The sequence below is a fragment of the Bacillus rossius genome, chromosome 3 (genome assembly GCF_032445375.1).
Source record: "Bacillus rossius redtenbacheri isolate Brsri chromosome 3, Brsri_v3, whole genome shotgun sequence".
NCBI classification, from domain to species: Eukaryota; Metazoa; Arthropoda; class Insecta; order Phasmatodea; family Bacillidae; genus Bacillus; species Bacillus rossius.
This window is the reverse complement of record NC_086332.1, coordinates 3,557,127-3,576,923: the sequence shown is the minus strand read 5'-3', so window position 1 is coordinate 3,576,923 and position 19,797 is coordinate 3,557,127. Positions and strand designations below refer to the sequence as shown.

Genomic DNA, 19,797 nt, shown 5'->3' with positions numbered 1-19,797 from the left:
TCGTTTATTGTTTTGATGCTTTTTAGATTGAGATTGAACTTTTGAAAGTTGTGGGAGTTCAATATTATATATTTATTCAGTAAGGCAAATGTAAATGCTAAAAAAAATGGACAAATATCACATTTCAAACGGGAACCGGAATTTCAAATATCGTGAGTGTTCTGTTCTTTTTCTGTGTCCGAAGTACACAGGTTGGGACAAAAAGTTACAATTGACGAATGTCTTCGGACCAGGTATAGGTTCGGACCTTCGCCCACTTGACGCATGACGTCAGAGGGTCACGTGGACCAATCAGCGACGAGTGTCCATCGGACACAGTTTAGGACATTGCTATTGTAGACGGGCCTTTACAGTGGAAACTGAAACCATGTTTCACGCGACATGTGTCGCTATCTGTTGGGCGGGCCCATAACTACCAGCAAATAAATCGGAATAGAGGTTCTCATACAAAGTGTTTTTAGTTGCTACGTTTTTTTTGTTATATTAAAGTAGTATGTAAATGGGGCTCCGAGATCTGGCTTCTGGCTGTGGCGCGTGGCGCCGGGTCAATGACCGACCGCTGTGACGTCACGGCGGCCATTTTTGACTCAAATATTCCTCAAAAAAGACTCAAAAAGTCCCGTTTGGAGGAAAAATTTCCCGTTTTCGAGGGAAAAATTCCCATTTCGAGGGAATATTTCCCATTTAAGTCCTTAAAAATCCCAGCAGCAAGAAATGTCCATATGTAGGCTTAAGCGTCCATGTCTACAGACTAAGATAAGCCTCTGACGTCATCATGGATAATGACATCACCGTTGCAATTTCTGTTACGCCCGCCATCTTTAACTGTTTATTTATTATCCGATTTGAATGATATTTTTTAATAATTATAAAAAATTCAATTAATAAAATAAAATAGTAAAAACCTTAAAAAAACACCGTTCCACTTTTCGTTACGGCCGCCATCTTGAAAATCCATAATTTTAATGCTAGAGATTCGAGAAAAATTCCAAAGTTCATCAAAAAATGTACTTATTAGAATACTTATTGAATAGTTCGATTCCTGTCCTCTGTTCGAACCCGGTGAGGGAAAAAACAGATCCTTCCTCCACAGAAGCCACCTACAGACTGATCTACCGCCACCAATACCAAGGTATATATCGTCAGCTGGTATGACGTCATGTCGACCATCTTGTCTTCGTACGCTGGAGACCATCATCTTGTTTTCGTCTGCTAGTGTGTGATGACGACATGTTAGTATAATTTACTGTTCACCATACCTTTAAACTTGTATGTTGGCATTGAACTTTGACCTTGAACTTGACCTTGAATTTTGACCTTGACCTTGAAATCTGACCTTGACCTCGAACTTAAACCTTGACCTTGAAATTTTACCTTGACCTCGAACTTTGATCTTGACCTTGAAATTTGACCTTGACCTTGAAATTTGACCTTGACCTTGAAATTTGATTTTGTCCTTGAAATTTGACTTTGTCCTTGTCGGCCATCACGGATCCGACATTTTATGTTCAGTACATGCTACCAGGAGCTACCACCTGCTGGAGTACACCATTTTGTGTGTGTACTCGTATTATAGAGTACATTTCCATCTGAATAATTTTATTCTAACCCGCTACAGTGCAGTAATCATTTATTACCGAGGTGCCCCGGCCATCTTGAAATTCGGCCACCATCTTGAAATCATGTAATAATGTAGCTAGAAAAGCGGGAAAAATTCCAAAATTCATCAAAAAAATCACTCATTAACTTACATATCGATTCGATCCGCTCCAGTCCTTCGTTCGATACTCGATCGATGCAATAATGTTTAATTTTATGAAAAAAATGAGACTTTAAATCCTCTACTACCATCATCCTATCAGACATCAAGACCACCATATTGGAAATTCGTAATTGTAATGCTATAGATTTGGGAAAAAGCTCAAAATTCATTAAATAAATTTGTAATCTATATACTGATTGACTAGATTGACTAAGGTCCTTGGTTCGATCCCTGGCCGATACAAAACAACTTTAATTTTAAAAAAGTACCAGAAAAGTGTAAGGTTCGAGAAATAAAACACCACAAAGTCTTTTACAAACATAATATTTATTACACAATTTCTATCCTACTACTACAGAATCACTTGGAAAGCCAGCAATCTTATAAACAATTAGCCCTGCATAGACGTGCAACGACTACTTCTTAGCTCCAACAGCTCCAAATGGCTCCAACAGCTCCAAATGGCTCGAAATGCTCCAAACGGCCTCCAAATGGCTCCAACAGCCTGCAAATGCTTAACACAGCTCCAAATGGCTCCAAATGCTCCAAATGGCTCCAACAGCTCCAAATGCTCCAAATGACTCCAAAAGGCTCCAAATGCTTCAAAAGGCTCCAAATGCTCCAACAGCTCCAAATGGCTCCAACAGCTCCAAAAAGGCTCCAAATGCTCCAACAGCCTCCAAATGCTTAACACAGCTCCAAATGCTTCAAAAGGCTCCAAATGCTCCAACAGCCTCCAAATGCTTAAGACAGCCTCCAAATGGCTTAAGACAGCTCCAAATGGCTCCAACAGCTCCATCTTCAATTGGTTCCAACTGATTACAATTACTTTTCTTATCGAACTTGGCATGATTACTAACATGTCTTTATTAGTATACATTTTGACTGGCAGTGGTAACGTATTTTGCACCTTTAAGTTATAAGTTTTTATTTAGTAATCAGATTTCGATAAATGGTAGATACCATTTGGAAAGAAAATATATTAATTTATCTTCAAGTTTATACACATACATTTAATTTAAGCCATTATTGTATGTAGCCAGCTTCCCTCAGTTCTTTGAGTATGAAGGATATTTCTTTAATGTTCAAATAGTTTCCTGCACAAAGCGATCCATGTAGTAGTCGTAGCCTGTCAACCAATATGTTAGGATCTTCCCATGAGGTATAATCAATCTCTTCTGCTGCGTTCATCATCATCCTTGCATGTTTATAATAAATATTATTATCTCTGGTGTCTATCGTTTTAACACCAACCACAAGGTCACTTTCGTCATCGTGCCAGTGATTATCACAAGCTTGATCAGGATAATTTATTTTATTACGACGTTTCCATCGTTTTGGTCTCAAGCCACCATCACAGTCTTCGCTCTTGCTTGCTTTTGGTGCTTCAGCACAGTACTCAATCATGTCAGCCTTAGATGTGTCAGCACAGTCTTCGTTCATGCCAGCTTCTGATGTGTCACCACAGTCTTCAATCATGTCAGCATCACAAACTTGATCAGGATAATATATTTTATTACGTCGTTTCCATCATTTTGGTCTCAGACCGCCATCACAGTCTTCGATCTTGCCTGCTTTAGGTGCTTCAGTACAGTACTCAATCATGTCAGCCTCAGATGTGTCACCACAATCTTCAATCATGCCAGCTTCAGATGATTCATCAAAGTCTTCGACCTTGTAAGCTTCAGGTGGTTCTCCATCTTTCTCATTTTCATGGAGACGACTAGATATTGGAGTAAATATATTTTCATTTCTAATGTGGTTACAACTTCCTTCGTTTGTTCTAATTTTAAATTATTATCTTGATCTAGATCAGTAATTTTAGCATTAGCTTTTTCGCCTTCGTTCCTCTTCTGCGATGTTGTAGCCCAGTCTTCGTTATCTTTATTCATCTTAATTGTACAGGTCTTGTAATGTCTATCCAAGTAATATCTTCTACCAAAGGATTTCTGACACTGACTGCAATGAAATGGTTTTTGACAAGGACCCAAATTACACTCGCTTCTCTCATGTCGTTTAGCATTCTTTCTCAAGGTAAACGCCTTACTACAGTATCTACAGTGATGACGTTTTGATACAGCAACTAATCCCGAATCAGGATTCATATTAGTTACTGAGAGTAATGCCAGACGCAAACGAAGAGTTTTAAATTAGATATATTACTTAAATAGAATTTTTTAATTATTTCATCAGCGAGAATTTATCTCATTCAAAGGTACTTGATGCAAGTAGTTCTGCTTTTCAACAACAGATGTCGCCACGTGTTACTTGCAGGTAAATGATATTTAGTTATTTTATGCGGGATGCGGGATGCTCACTAACGATCGCAAAAGAAGGATGGCTTCGCTAGACTCCAAGTAGAAGGAAGTTCGTCCTTCCTGTTAGTGCTTCTTAGATTTCTCAGAGATTATTATTTGACTGAGTAATGACATTTTTTTTTAATTTCCACCTGATAAAAATATTACAAGTGTTGATTAAGTAGCAGAAATTCACTAATTACATGTAACCTTGAAAAAAAATGACATGCCTCATTAAGTAAAAAAATCCTTCATGCAGAGATCAATTTCTCATCTGTAACCAGAAGCACTCGGAGAAAACCATCAGATGTCTATTCAGGAATAATCAGAAGCACCCAGAGAAAACCATCAAAATATTGTCAAGAATAATCAGGAGCACACGGAGAGAACCACCATAATATTGACAAGAATAATCGGAAGCACACGGAGAAAACTGCCACAAGTTTTCTTTGATATCATAAAATTACAAAAAAATTAATAAAAAAATTAAAAATAAAAACGAAAAAAATACAAACATTCTGCTAGCTTGTGAACTTCTCTTTGATGTGCAAAGTTAGAGTTCTAGTACAAGCCAGAATCAAAGTTCGAGGTCAAGGTAAAATTTCAAGGTCAAGGTCAAATTTCAAGGTCAATGTCAAAGTTCAAGGTCAAGGTCAAATTTCAAGGTTAAGGTCAAGGTCAAAGTTCAATGCCAACATACAAGGTTAAAGGTATGGTGAACAGTAAATTATACTAACATGTCGTCATCACACTCTAGCAGACGAAAACAAGATGATGGTCTCCAGCGGACGAAGACAAGATGGTCGACATGACGTCATACCAGCTGACGATATATACCTTGGTATTGGTGGCGGTAGATCAGTCTGTAGGTGGCTTCTGTGGAGGAAGGATCTGTTTTTTCCCTCACCGGGTTCGAACAGAGGACAGGAATCGAACTATTCAATCAGTATTCTAATAAGTACATTTTTTGATGAACTTTGGAATTTTTCTCGAATATCTAGCATTAAAATTATGGATTTTCAAGATGGCGGCCGTAACGAAAAGTGCAACGGTGTTTTTTTAAGGTTTTTACTATTTTATTTTATTAATTGAATTTTTTATAATTATTAAAAAAAATTCATTAAAATCGGATAATAAATAAACAGTTAAAGATGGCGGGCGTAACAGAAATTGCAACGGTGACGTCATTATCCATGATGACGTCAGAGGCTTATCTTAGTCTGTAGACATGGATGCTTAAGCCTTGTCAGTCACCGAGATGAACAGACAGATTTATGGATCTAGCCCCTTTGTTAGTCACCAGTTCAATAGGCGCAGACCTACAAAGTAACTACAATTATTACCTGCAGTTGATACACCGAATCTATGGAAACTAATATATAGAGATGAAGATATCCAAGTATACATGTACTTTAATTAATTTCACTCTTCTAAGGGCTGAATCCACGAATAAGATCTTTTTGCAAAAACAATATCTTATCTTTAACGTTATTCATTAATTAGTCCAGTATAGTAGTTCAAAACATCTGTAAGCTGTGAAGTGGTCATGAACATCAGTGTAACAGAGATGCTGAAAATGAAAGGTGTATTGAAATTTGAATTTTTACTACCAACGTAATTAATTGTGACGCTGGTGACAATACACATTTACACAGACATACCCATTTACACTGCGTACTAAAATAATGAAAACGTGACAAGTGATTATCATTTACAAATATTCCAGATCAATATAGCTCATCATCTTTTTATTGATGATATTCGTAGTATTTAAGTTTGGTAGTTTGTTTATGTTAGATTTCAAACCAAAGATGTTTATAATACTCAGTCGAAGAGCAAGAGTTATAGGAACCTTTGGACTTAGAACTAATAGTAGCATACAAACTCAGTTTACAATTATTGGAGAGTGGACATTTATATAATTACTTTTATGAATAGCATTATTGGATTGAACTTATGACATTTCAAATCTGTGAGATAACACTTAATTCACCATAGTTTCTTTTGAACAAATTTGACTAATTATTTGTGGGTCAAATAATAAAACAATTATAAATCTTGTGACTGTTCAGTATCAAAGGTTAACACGAACTTTATGCAGTTTGGGATACCTTTGGTTGGGGAAACAAACCTCGTCGAACTGCTACACGATTTGGAATGCTCTGGAAAACCTTTCAAACTCCGTGGCTTCCTTCCTGTGCTGCTGGCTCTGCAACTGCCGAAGTCGAATGTTAGGTTACTCCTCCGGTCCTCTCCCTCTGAACTTGACGTCGGTAAAATTGGAGTCGTCGTAGTGGATGCTGCCTCGGATCCCGTCGTCCGCGATGTCTCCTCTAGTAGATCGACATCCTTCCTTCGCGGCGTGGGTCGGCATCTCTTCTTTCTTGCTTCACGGACATATTTGATTCTCTGGTATCAAGCTAATTAACGAACGTTGCCTGTACCCATCGACGGTCTTGATGTCATGCTCCATAATTGGTCACTACCTCTTCTAATACTTAGTAGTACCGGGTTTCTTGAAATGTATCAATATTATTCCTGGTTTTAGTAGTTCATTAATTGCTACTAAAACTTTACACGTTGATTCTTTGATTCTATAATCTCAAATTACATGGAACTTATTAACGATGTATCTTAATCCCTTGGCCGTCGAAAAAACAATCCAAAACTAAGCTTCCAAAAATTTAAAAAAAATAAACATTTTAATTTTCCTTGTTCCGAGCTCATCGATATATCGCTTGAAATCGCAAATATAGTTTAAGCGGAATATTAATTGTGCCCTAGCCTCCAAGAATAATAATCTCTTAAGTGTTATCTCTCAGGAACAATACATAAATATAGTAACACCGAATTTAATGGGACAATATCAAACAAAGCATTAATAATTATTTTAATCAAGAAACATATTTATAGAAAGTAATAAAATTAACGTCTAAGCTAGAGTGAAATATTCATAGAGAACAAAATTTGGAAATAATTTTCAATATAAGGCAAAGATAAAATTACACAGAGACTAAAATAAAAACATTTAAAAACAAATGTTTTACTTCTATGAGTGCTTCAGTATGTACCTCTACAGAATTGCCCCTTCCAGAAATGTTCATAATGGACTATACATTGCTATAGGACTTTAAGGTTATTTCTCAAACTATATACTAATTACAAGCTTAGTCAATTTAAATGTTTTTATACATATCTTATGTCGACAATAGTCTCTTAGCTTACCGAACATTGACATCAACATGACACTAAATTCAAATGAATATTATTACAAACAAACATATAACAAACATTACGCTAATTCAATAAATATTTATCTACATGTGCAAGTGCATTGTCACCAGATATATGTTTTCAAGCGAAACATATGTAGCTATACCTGTCATTTAGGTGTCCACAGGAGTGTAATACTTCCTGAGCTGTGTGATGTTATAATTTCCCACTATTTGTTTAGTTTCTATATCTGTCAGTTCATAGCAATTATTACGTATTATATCAGTAATCATATATGGTCCGTCGAACAGTAGGAACAATTTTCTTGTGACGTATTTCCAAAATTGGCTCACAGGGTTGGTCCTCTTGAGTACCAATTCTCCGCAAACGAAATTCATTTTATATGCATCCTTCTGATATCTCTTGCGAAGTTCTGCAGTGGACCTCAATTTAGCTGCGACTAACTCTTCGGTTTCCTTCCTGATTTCTTCCAGTTCATTTTTCTCCTGTTCAGGAGCTTCGTCTTGAGGTTTAGGTATCATAGCTGGTGGAATGAGCAAAGACTGTTTTCCCGTGAGAGCTTCATACGGAGTGACACTGGTGGAACTGTGTACCGTGTTATTCAGAACACACTCTATAAAAGGTAACTTACACATCCAACTCTGTTGTGCGTCGTGGCAAAATGTTCGTAGCATGTTTCCCAACGTACGCATTTGCCTTTCAACCGGGTTACTTTGAGGGTGTCTCACTGAGGACATGGTGGGTATGATCCGCAATTTCTTTAACCCTTCTTGCCAAACTTGACTTATAAATTGTGTGGCATGATCAGAAATAATCACATCCGGGTGACCTACTTCTGCTACAAATTGCTTGACCTTTTGGAACACTATTTTGCTAGTGGCACAGACGATTGGGTACAACTTGGTGTATTTGGTAAACAGATCTACCATTACAAAAACATACTTTACACCTGCCGTCGATCTAGGCAAGGGTCCCAATACATCCACGGATACCAATTTCAGAGGTCTCTCAGGAACGATAGGCTGTAATTCTCCCTCAAGGTTCAGTTGTGCATGTTTCGCCTTTTGACATAAGTCGCACGATTTTGTGATTACTGCTACTGCCTTGTGCAGGTTCGGATAATACAACTGTCTACTTAAAGACTGAGTCAATTTCTTTGAACCAATATGACCACAGTTCAAATGAGTCTCCCATATAACAATATTAATGTTTCCTTTCGGAATCACGGGTTTCCACTGTTCTTCAAACCTGAATTTTAATTTAGTTTGACAGAATAATACTCCCTCTTTGGAAACACAGTATTTATCATGGAGTTTGTGTGTGATTTCTGAGTTCTCTAATTTAGCTATTACAGTTTTACAAAATTCATCTTCGTTTTGCAACTGAGCTAAATTTTCAAAAACATTTCTGATAGTTACATTTCTTTTAATCTGTTGGGTTACTAAATTTGCTACCAAAAACTCTTTGGAATTCTTCTTCGGCGAAACCTCATCGGATAAAACATCGGGTACTCGGCTAAGGAAATCAGCGACTATATTTTCTTTGCCTTTAATATGGCATATTTCAAGATCAAATTCTTGCATAAGCAAGCACCATCGAGTTAGTCTACTCCCAAAAATTTTACCTGTTTTCAAACACATCAGAGCTTGATGGTCGGTTAGTAGTCTGATGTGTTCTCCCAGAAGAAGGTCTCTAAACTTCTGTAATGCCCATATTATAGCTAGTGTCTCTTTCTCGGTGACTGTATAATTTCTCTCTGCTGTGTTTAACGTCCTGCTCGCCATCGCAACTGTACGCTCTACTCCGTCATCGTCTGTTTGAGCCAGTTTTGTGCCTAACGCATACTCGGAGGCATCTGTATACAATAAAAATCCTTTACCTAAGATGGGGTGATACAAAACTCGTTCTTCTAAAAATATCCTCTTGAGGCCTTCAAACGCTGCTTTCTCCTCTTCGTCCCATTTCCACATCTTGTCCTTTTTTAGCAAGTTGAACAATGGCACAGCAATTTTGGCTACCTGGTCGCTATAATTGCGATAGAAGCCTATGACCCCCAGAAATGTTCGCAATTGTTTTACGTTCTTCGGTGTAGGAAAGTTGGTGATACTATGTAGTTTTTCAGGTGCGGTGTGAATCCCTGTTGGAGTCAAAATATGACCTAGAAATGGAAGTTCTTGTCGGCAAAACACAGATTTTTTTAGCTTCACTGTCATGCCTGCGTCACGTAATTTAGTCAGCACAATACTGATGTGTTCGAGATGTTCTTTGTAAGTGGATGATGTAATTAAGATGTCGTCTACATATGCACGTGCGAATCCCTTGCACTCTGGTCCTAGTGTTTCATCTAGACAACGAGTAAATTCTGCCACGGCATTACACAAGCCGAAAGGCATGACCTGGAATACATATTGGTAGTTCTTAAATAGAAACGAAGTGTATTTCCTGGAGCTTTCTTCTAACGGTATTTGCCAGTAACCTGCTGACAAATCCAGGGTGGTTAAAAATTTAACACCATGGTACAAGCGTAGAATGTCATTCGTGGATCTAGGACTTTCCCTGTCTCGAACGGTGATTTTATTTATCTCTCTAGCATCCAGACATAAACGCACGGTTCCGTCCTTCTTCCTCACACAAAGAATGGCGTTAGTGAAAGGACTAGGTGCTCGTTTTACTACATTCCAGTCCAACATTAACTGCAAATATTCCTCTGCCTCGTTCAAAAATTTTGCCGGAATCGGATAAGACTTCTTATGGAAAGGTTCACCGGGTTTAACTTCAATGCTAGCCTGATATAGTTTGTTTAAACCAGGTTTTTCTGAGAACACATTCTGATAGTTTTTTAACACCTGAAGAAGCTTCTTCCTCCCTGAATCATCAACCATCGTAACACCATTCACAGCATTAATTAAATCCGATTCTGTCGCCACCAAATCTATTACATTATTCGTACATATTTTTAAGTAGGTTTTCTCCTTGTGAATTAAAGAAACACTTTTTTCGGAAACTTCCCAATGTTCCGCAGTCTTAGGATTTTCCGCATCATCCATGGCGGTTACCATCCATCCAGCGAAGTCTAAAACTACTTTATTGCTGCTTAGGAAATCAACACCTAAAATAACTGGTTTTGCTAATCCCTTTACAATCAAAACATTTGCGTACTTGTTTTTACCTAATCCTTCTACTTCTAACTAGGTCTGTCGGTTAATAATGGGGCTAGACCTTGACGTGACTCCCAGAATCTTCAAGCTTGGTACTGGCATTCGCGGTAATGTCACACCTGTGCTCTCTATCATTTCTACGCAATCTTCACTTATGCAGGATACTTCTGCTCCGCTATCCAACAAAACTGGAACTTTTACTCCGTTTAATGTTAATAGAATTTCCGGACATAGAGCTTGTTTAGACTGTATTTCATTTTCCTCTGGCTCGTTTAGTAAAAACTCGCGCTCATTCTCCTTGAACATTATCGTGTTTACATGTTTGGGTATTAATGCGTCTTGGCTGTAATTGTGTGCATAAGTGTTTTTAATTTTAGCCCCGGCAACATTATCGTTAGGGAGTGACGTGCGGAGCTGTGTTCCGCCATCCCCGATTAGTTTACCGTACTATTTCTAAATCCTTTAATTTGTTCAGGAACCCAATTTGCAACTCCATTACCTGTATTTTGCGGAATCACGAAAGTATTATTTCCTCCTTGGCTTTCCTCTGTTACTCCGTTTGCCTGCACGAGCGACCATTTTGTGTTGCCGTTTTCGTGGCTGGGTGCGATAAAATATGCATTGTTTACTCCTTGTCGTGCCTCGTGACTTGCAATAGTGAAACTGTTCCCTTTTCCTGATGGTATGAAAGTTCGTGCGTCGACACGATACTGACTTTCGGAACTGTTGGTGTTGGCTGTCGGCTGTTCTTTCGTGATTTGATTCTCGCGCGTATTCTCTCGAGCTACAGCTGCCCCTTCCTGACGTTTATCCCCAAATCGCGGTTCGTCTTCTCGGCGGTCCTGTCGTTTTTCATTTTTACGCCGGTAATTCTGGTAGTTTGTGTAATTACTATTATATCGGCGACCTCTGTAGCCGTGGCGATACCAGTTTTGTTCACGACTGTCTACATTTAACGTATGAACTTGTGTTGATTTTCGTACGTTACCATGTTCGTCGTTTCGGCTACGCCAGTTGTTGTACAGTGGCGCGGACGGGTTCGTGTTCTTACGTTCTTGACTTTCTTTGTGTGTGGCCGTTCTATCGAGTTTCACTAGTCGGTCGTAGGTCAAGAGTTGTTCCTTAAAATCCACTATGTTATTATAGTGTCGACCTGTGAGTTGAAGTTGATAATTAATAGGCAGTTGTGCTATAATCATCGCAATGAACTCCTCGTCCTCCATTCTGCAGTCTAAATAGCGAGTTCGCTCATACATCTCACTGATATGTGATTCTAGGTTCTGGAATTTGCGATTTTCAAATTTTTCGGAATGTAATTGTATTCTTAAATTACTCTGGATTCGGGTACTCCAAAATTGTTGTAAAAACGATTTTTGAAACGAATCATACTCGTGTACGGAGTCTTGCAATAATTCCCACCAAAAATAGGCAGTGTTCTTCAAACAGTGGCTAACGCATTTCAGTTTCTCCGCATCCGAAAGATTGAATGTTTTGCAATATTCTTCGAATTGTTTAAGAAAACGTTTTGGATTTTCTGTACTTTTTCCTGCGTAAGTCGGCACATCATCTAGCCATTTCCTAGCCGGGTGGTGTAATGTGAGTACCGGATCAGTAGACATAGGTATCGCATTATTACTTGTGTGGTTTTGTTCTCTATCGTTCATTAATGAATTGTTTATATGGGCATTTTCCCTATCTGGATGACCCACACTAGTTGAGTTGGTGGTTATGGTAGGAGGTAAATTTGTATTTGGTCTGGTTTCTTTTTCCATTTCTCCTACCCTAGATTCTACTATATCCAACCTTCCTGCTAAATTTTCATGCACTCTGCAAACCTTATCATTCGTTGTTTTACCGAATAATTCTAATGTTTCGATACGTGTTCGCATACTGGAAAATTTCCGTTCCATTTCCTGTTGAGTTTCCGTTAGATCGTTTCTAATTTCTGTCGTTTCTTCAGATATCTTGCCTAATGTGGTGTGAAGGAATTGAACTAGGCCATCTAATCTATTAGCATTTTCCCGTTCTATCCGTTCCCGTTCCAGTTTTTCCTCTCGTTCCTTCTGTTCCCGTTCTAGTTCTTTCTGTTCCCGTTCTAGTTTTTCCTCTCGTTCCTTCTGTTCCCGTTCTAGTTCTTTCTGTTCCCGTTCTAGTTTTTCCTCTCGTTCCTTTTGTTCCCGTTCTAGTTTTTCCTCTTGTATAAACCGGAAAAGTTTCTCTAGAGTAGCTGTTTGTGTTTGGGGCAGATCCCTCATTTCGGCTTCCTGTGGTGACGCCATGTTAATGACTTCAGCGTTATGTAATTCTACTATTTCCCTAGGTTCTCTTTCAGGACTTGAATCTGAGCTATCCTTTTCTCCTCTCAGAAAGTAGGGTTCTCGACCTGTGTCTGACATGCTAAATAAATATTAATTTCTGTTCTGTGACTTGGTTGAATATTAACAACAATCCTCTATGCAAAATGTATTTTTTTGTCTACGATGTCTGAGTGGCAACGAATTTGGCTACTATTGTTCCTATCTGGCCTACACGTTTAGGGCGCCAAAAATCTGTCAGTCACCGAGATGAACAGACAGATTTATGGATCTAGCCCCTTTGTTAGTCACCAGTTCAATAGGCGCAGACCTACAAAGTAACTACAATTATTACCTGCAGTTGATACACCGAATCTATGGAAACTAATATATAGAGATGAAGATATCCAAGTATACATGTACTTTAATTAATTTCACTCTTCTAAGGGCTGAATCCACGAATAAGATCTTTTTGCAAAAACAATATCTTATCTTTAACGTTATTCATTAATTAGTCCAGTATAGTAGTTCAAAACATCTGTAAGCTGTGAAGTGGTCATGAACATCAGTGTAACAGAGATGCTGAAAATGAAAGGTGTATTGAAATTTGAATTTTTACTACCAACGTAATTAATTGTGACGCTGGTGACAATACACATTTACACAGACATACCCATTTACACTGCGTACTAAAATAATGAAAACGTGACAAGTGATTATCATTTACAAATATTCCAGATCAATATAGCTCATCATCTTTTTATTGATGATATTCGTAGTATTTAAGTTTGGTAGTTTGTTTATGTTAGATTTCAAACCAAAGATGTTTATAATACTCAGTCGAAGAGCAAGAGTTATAGGAACCTTTGGACTTAGAACTAATAGTAGCATACAAACTCAGTTTACAATTATTGGAGAGTGGACATTTATATAATTACTTTTATGAATAGCATTATTGGATTGAACTTATGACATTTCAAATCTGTGAGATAACACTTAATTCACCATAGTTTCTTTTGAACAAATTTGACTAATTATTTGTGGGTCAAATAATAAAACAATTATAAATCTTGTGACTGTTCAGTATCAAAGGTTAACACGAACTTTATGCAGTTTGGGATACCTTTGGTTGGGGAAACAAACCTCGTCGAACTGCTACACGATTTGGAATGCTCTGGAAAACCTTTCAAACTCCGTGGCTTCCTTCCTGTGCTGCTGGCTCTGCAACTGCCGAAGTCGAATGTTAGGTTACTCCTCCGGTCCTCTCCCTCTGAACTTGACGTCGGTAAAATTGGAGTCGTCGTAGTGGATGCTGCCTCGGATCCCGTCGTCCGCGATGTCTCCTCTAGTAGATCGACATCCTTCCTTCGCGGCGTGGGTCGGCATCTCTTCTTTCTTGCTTCACGGACATATTTGATTCTCTGGTATCAAGCTAATTAACGAACGTTGCCTGTACCCATCGACGGTCTTGATGTCATGCTCCATAATTGGTCACTACCTCTTCTAATACTTAGTAGTACCGGGTTTCTTGAAATGTATCAATATTATTCCTGGTTTTAGTAGTTCATTAATTGCTACTAAAACTTTACACGTTGATTCTTTGATTCTATAATCTCAAATTACATGGAACTTATTAACGATGTATCTTAATCCCTTGGCCGTCGAAAAAACAATCCAAAACTAAGCTTCCAAAAATTTAAAAAAAATAAACATTTTAATTTTCCTTGTTCCGAGCTCATCGATATATCGCTTGAAATCGCAAATATAGTTTAAGCGGAATATTAATTGTGCCCTAGCCTCCAAGAATAATAATCTCTTAAGTGTTATCTCTCAGGAACAATACATAAATATAGTAACACCGAATTTAATGGGACAATATCAAACAAAGCATTAATAATTATTTTAATCAAGAAACATATTTATAGAAAGTAATAAAATTAACGTCTAAGCTAGAGTGAAATATTCATAGAGAACAAAATTTGGAAATAATTTTCAATATAAGGCAAAGATAAAATTACACAGAGACTAAAATAAAAACATTTAAAAACAAATGTTTTACTTCTATGAGTGCTTCACTATGTACCTCTACAGCCTACATATGGACATTTCTAGCTGCTGGGATTTTTAAGGACTTAAATGGGAAATATTCCCTCGAAATGGGAATTTTTCCCTCGAAAACGGGAAATTTTTCCTCCAAATGGGACTTTTTGAGTCATTTTGAGTCATTTTTGAGGAATTTTTGAGTCAAAAATGGCCGCCGTGACGTCACAGCGGTCGGTCATTGACCCGGCGCCACGCGCCACAGCCAGAAGCCAGATCTCGGAGCCCCATTTACATACTACTTATTAAGTTATCTTCTTTGGCGGCGCAAAACTAATGTAATTTTTTTTTTTTTTTCATTTTTTCCTAACCTAAATTAAAACTAAGTGTGTTGGGGAGGGGTCTGGGTTAGGGATAGACTCTAAGTGCGTCTCAGGCTGAAGCCTATACGCTCTAATCATGCAGGATTTAAGCCATGCGGGAGAGGAAACATGCATCGTGTGATAGGAAGGGGTTTGGCGCCATAACTAACTCCCCTCACTGACTATACTAGACTAAAAACTATATAAGTTGGGTCCAGGTAAAACCTGCATAGACACAGGGGAAACCCGCGAATGGCATTTACGATGCAAACATTCTAATCATGGGATTATTTGCCGACACAAAAACTTTTTTTTTTACTTGAATACATCTTTAAAATTGCTTCCATAGTTTAGAGGCAATTCATAAAAACGAATGATAACAAAATCAGGGGATACAGTTTGGTGCTGCAACTACATATCTATCATCTCCATCCAGAATTTAATTACACCACTGGATAGCTAAACGATCGAATAATTGTTTGTGATTGTTTTCCCATTTCACAACTGTAATACAGGATTGCAGGATAGTAACAGGGTAATAACAGTTACGAAAATCACTGCTGGTGAAGAAATCAAGAAAAAAAAAACAACTTAAACAATAAAAATTTATTTTATGTAACTTTAAGTTTATATACACACATATTTTAAATAAACGTTTTACTAAAAATAATGTGTATAAATCGTCATTGGACAAATTATACAAATTCGTATATTGATGTCATGCATAATTTATGTAGATTATTCATAAACTCACCGTGTTTTTTTTTGTTTTAATATTTCGATGAGAATATTTATTCGCGTTAATATAAATTTGCTCTAACATGAATAAAGTTGAATGTAAGCTTTTATTCTTAAACTTACGAACGAGTATATGTTTTTACTCAACTGTTTCAATCTAAAATCCGTCTTTCTCTAGAGTTCGAGTCGGTGAACTGAGGTGATGTTCAGGCCGGCCGAGCAACCAGCCAGCTTGGCTAATGCTTGTGGTGCACCAGCTCACGCGGTGCAGTCTGCTGGACAGATGCAGTCTGCCGGACAGATGCAGTCTGCTGGACAGGTGCAGTACGCTGGACAGATGCAGTCCGCCAGACAGGTGCAGTCTGCCGGACAGGTGCTGGCCGCTGGACAGATGCAGTCCGCCGACCAGGTTCCGGCGGCTGATAGGCCGGCGACATGCCCGCCGACAAGACGTCTATCATGCGCTGTCTCCGCCGCTCCATCCTGCAACAAGAACACAGTCGAGTTCAGTTCGGCGCGGCGACCCGAACACTCCCGCGCCCCGACACTGTCACAGGACAACTGTGAGATTTGAGCGGTGACCGTTACATTATATGGCCGAGAAATGACGATAAAGGTGTAATGCAAGTCCCTCAAGTGCTTTCAAGAATCTGTACCGGTTGTTTTACGCCTAAAAATTAGTATGAAATCGCAGGCGTTTTAGCCATTTTAACTCCTCTATAAATACAATTTAAAAAACTTCATCCGAAATCAAAAGTACTTTCCGGCCCTCAGCGAACTCTTAAATGCTTTTCGTAAACAGACCGCGCTCGGATATCTCGAGTAGTTTTGCAATCGCGTTGTTTTTCCTGAAGTTCTGCACACCGTGTGTGTGCCCGGGTAGGCGGGTGCCTCCCATTTCAGGTCATGATTTCATATTTATGTTAATCACTGATCAACTTTTAGACTTTTCCAATTGTTTGACTTTCACGAAATTAAATATATATATACAGTGCATAGTTTTTGCGTAATTAGCTGCCAAAGTTACGTTTTTAAAGTTTTTTTGGGTTGTACAGATACCTAAGGAGAATTTAATTTATTGCAGAACTGAAACTTTTTAGGTTTAACTGCAGTGCCACTGGCTACTTCATGATATGGTTTGCATTTCTATCACAAAAACTTATTTCATGTTTCTTGGCTGTCAAAATCGTAACAAATTTTGGGAATTTTGAAATGCCAAGTAAAATTAATTATTATTTTCTGAAATAAATTCAAACCATTTCAGCGTTTTTTTTTTCTTCATATAACACGTTTGTGTTAAGGTATTATGCGCTTAGAGTAAGTCGAACGCAAATTGTAGTACTTAAAAAATGATCAATCGTATTAGAGATAACAAAGTCCACAATTTACATGTTAAGAATGATACTTGAAGTAGCTTGGCTTCTGGGTTGTAGCCGTGTCCTTGGCGAATAATTCACCGACGTTTCGGTAGACATCGCAGTCGCCATCACCAGGGAGCAGTTAACCTACTGAGGACACGGCTACAACCCAGAAACCAAGCTACTTCAGATAATGGCCGTGAAAGCATGCGAACATTATTAACAATGATACTTCTTGTTGTTGTGTCGCTCAAACATTCGAAAGTAACAAAAATAAGTTTCATATATATTTCTTATTGAACGTAGGGTGTATATATTAGTTGAATATGAAATCATTTTTTATGTACAGTAGTAAAAAAAAAAGTCATAGTAGAATATTAATTTTTCTAGGAATTCCATATATTCGCGTGTTCAACACGTGAGCAATATTTATGATGGCATATGACAGAAGGATCCGTTAAATACAGAACAGGAAACTAATAATAATTTTTTATAAGTGCAAAATCAACTGGAACAACCTACACACGCTGTTGAGAATGATTGCAAAGACGTCATTGAGGGTATCACCAAGCTGGATGACCTACCTCTCTCGAGCTGCCATGTTCACAGGCCAGCACGGTCCATCGTCCGACTCCTGCACGCATGGTTCGATGTCGTCTGCGAAGATGTGCTTCTGCTTCCCAGCTGCCTTGTCGCCAGTCAGGGCGAGAACCCTCGCGCCTTTCTGCTTCTTCTCGGCGTCTTCTTCGGCCTCTGGGACTTCGCTGGGAGACTTCGCCTGAGGATCCTTCTCTTCGGGAGACTTGTTGCTGGGACTGTTCTCTTCTGGAGATTTGCCGCTAGGTGTCTTCTCTTCGGGAGACTTGTTGCTGGGACTGTTCTCTTCTGGAGATTTGCCGCTAGGTGTCTTCTCTTCGGGAGACTTGTTGCTGGGACTGTTCTCTTCTGGAGATTTGCCGCTAGGTGTCTTCTCTTCGGGAGACTTTTTGCTGGGATTGTTCTCGTCTGGAGATTTGCCGCTAGGTGTCTTCTCTTCGGGAGACTTTTTGCTGGGATTGTTCTCTTCTGGAGATTTGCCGCTAGGTGTCTTCTCTTCGGGAGACTTTTTGCTGGGACTGTTCTCTTCTGGAGAATTGCCGCTAGGTGTCTTCTCTTCGGGAGACTTTTTGCTGGGACTGTTCTCTTCTGGAGAATTGCCGCTAGGTGTCTTCTCTTCGGGAGACTTTTTGCTGGGATTGTTCTCGTCTGGAGATTTGCCGCTAGGTGTCTTCTCTTCGGGAGACTTTTTGCTGGGATTGTTCTCTTCTGGAGATTTGCCGCTAGGTGTCTTCTCTTCGGGAGACTTTTTGCTGGGACTGTTCTCTTCTGGAGATTTGCCGCTTGGCGTCTTCTCTTCGGGAGTTTTTCCACTGGAATTATTTTCAGTTGAAGATTTTTCTTTGGAGATCTCTTCTGAAGATTTTTCTTTTGAATTCTTCTCTTCAGAAGATTTAGCGATTGGCATATTCTCCGAAGATTTTTCGTTTGAATTCTTCATTTCAGAATATATTTTAATGATTGGATTACTCTCCGAAGATTTTTCATTCGAATTCTTCTCTTCAGAATATTTAATGATTGGCATATTCTCCGAAGATTTTTCATCTGAATTCTCCTCTTCGGAATATTTAATGATCGGCATATTCTCTTCCGAAGATTTTTCACTGGAATCTTTCTCTTCCGAGGACTTTTCCTCGAAGCTCTCTGGTTCGGACTGCTGCTCGGCGGACTTGAGCTCCACGAGGACTTGGCCGGGCTTGTCGGCGGCCTTGGCCTTGGCCTTGGCCGCCAGGTCCAGCAGGCTCGCGCCCAGACCCGAGCCCTTGCTGATGTACACGATGACGATGTTCTCGAGGTGCGCGTGCAGGTTCCAGTCGCCGTCCTGCCTCTGGTCGTACCTGGCGGGGCGCGCCACCGCCGCCCCCAGCGCCGCCGCCAGCACCGCCGCCGCCACCAGCACCGCCGCCGCAGTCCTCGCCATGGCTGCTCCGGGTGTCGACTAGCGCCGCGGCCAGGCCGGGCGGACCTCTCTCCTCCCCTGATTGCCCGGCTGCACCGGTCAGGCCGGCTCCCCCCCTGTGCCGGGATGAAGGTCACCTCGGCCTGGCCACTCCGCCCCTGCGCCGCGGATAACCGTACACCCGCGGGGTCGAGGACCCGCGCTGACTCCCAGCTGCCCCCAGGAGCCGTCGCCAGCGTCTTCCGCGTCCTCACCGCTCACTCGCAACATCGTAACTGTACAGTTGAAATAACGCGAGTTTTTTCAATTCCTTTCTCAACCGGCTTCTCAATTCGTCCGTATATATGTTTCTTTGACGTGACAAATTCAAATAAATCGATGAACGCCGGCTAAACACACGAAAAAGTGTCCCGTTACGCACATTGTTCCGTTACGCTGTGTCCCGTTACGCTCATTGTTCCGTTACGTTGTCGGCGAGTGCAGTAATAATAGGTTATGTTACAATTGACTAAAAAATTATGGTGATTCATATAATTGATGATAGATATTTGATTACAG

General features: G+C 39.5%; 1 protein-coding gene across 1 annotated transcript; it reads right to left on the bottom strand.

Moving 5' to 3' along the window:
- Positions 1–15,741: 15,741 nt before the first annotated feature.
- LOC134531384 (neurofilament medium polypeptide-like) lies at positions 15,742–19,266 on the bottom strand. The gene is made up of 2 exons (XM_063367087.1): positions 17,828–19,266; positions 15,742–16,368 (listed from the first exon to the last, which is right to left on the bottom strand). Exons 1-2 carry the CDS (start codon positions 19,258–19,260, stop codon positions 16,122–16,124), a joined length of 1,680 nt encoding a protein of 559 aa, XP_063223157.1. The 5' UTR covers positions 19,261–19,266; the 3' UTR covers positions 15,742–16,121.
- Between the last annotated feature and the right edge of the window lie 531 nt (positions 19,267–19,797).

What these genes read in the sequence shown, in the direction of transcription:
- LOC134531384 (XM_063367087.1), bottom strand. Translation starts at nt 19,260, where the DNA reads ATGGCGAGGACTGCGGCGGCGGTGCTGGTGGCGGCGGCGGTGCTGGCG. An exon ending in AACATGGCAGCTCGAGAGAG is followed by an intron (nt 16,369 to 17,827) that starts GTAGGTCATCCA and finishes TTCTTGTTGCAG; the next exon opens with GATGGAGCGGCGGAGACAGC.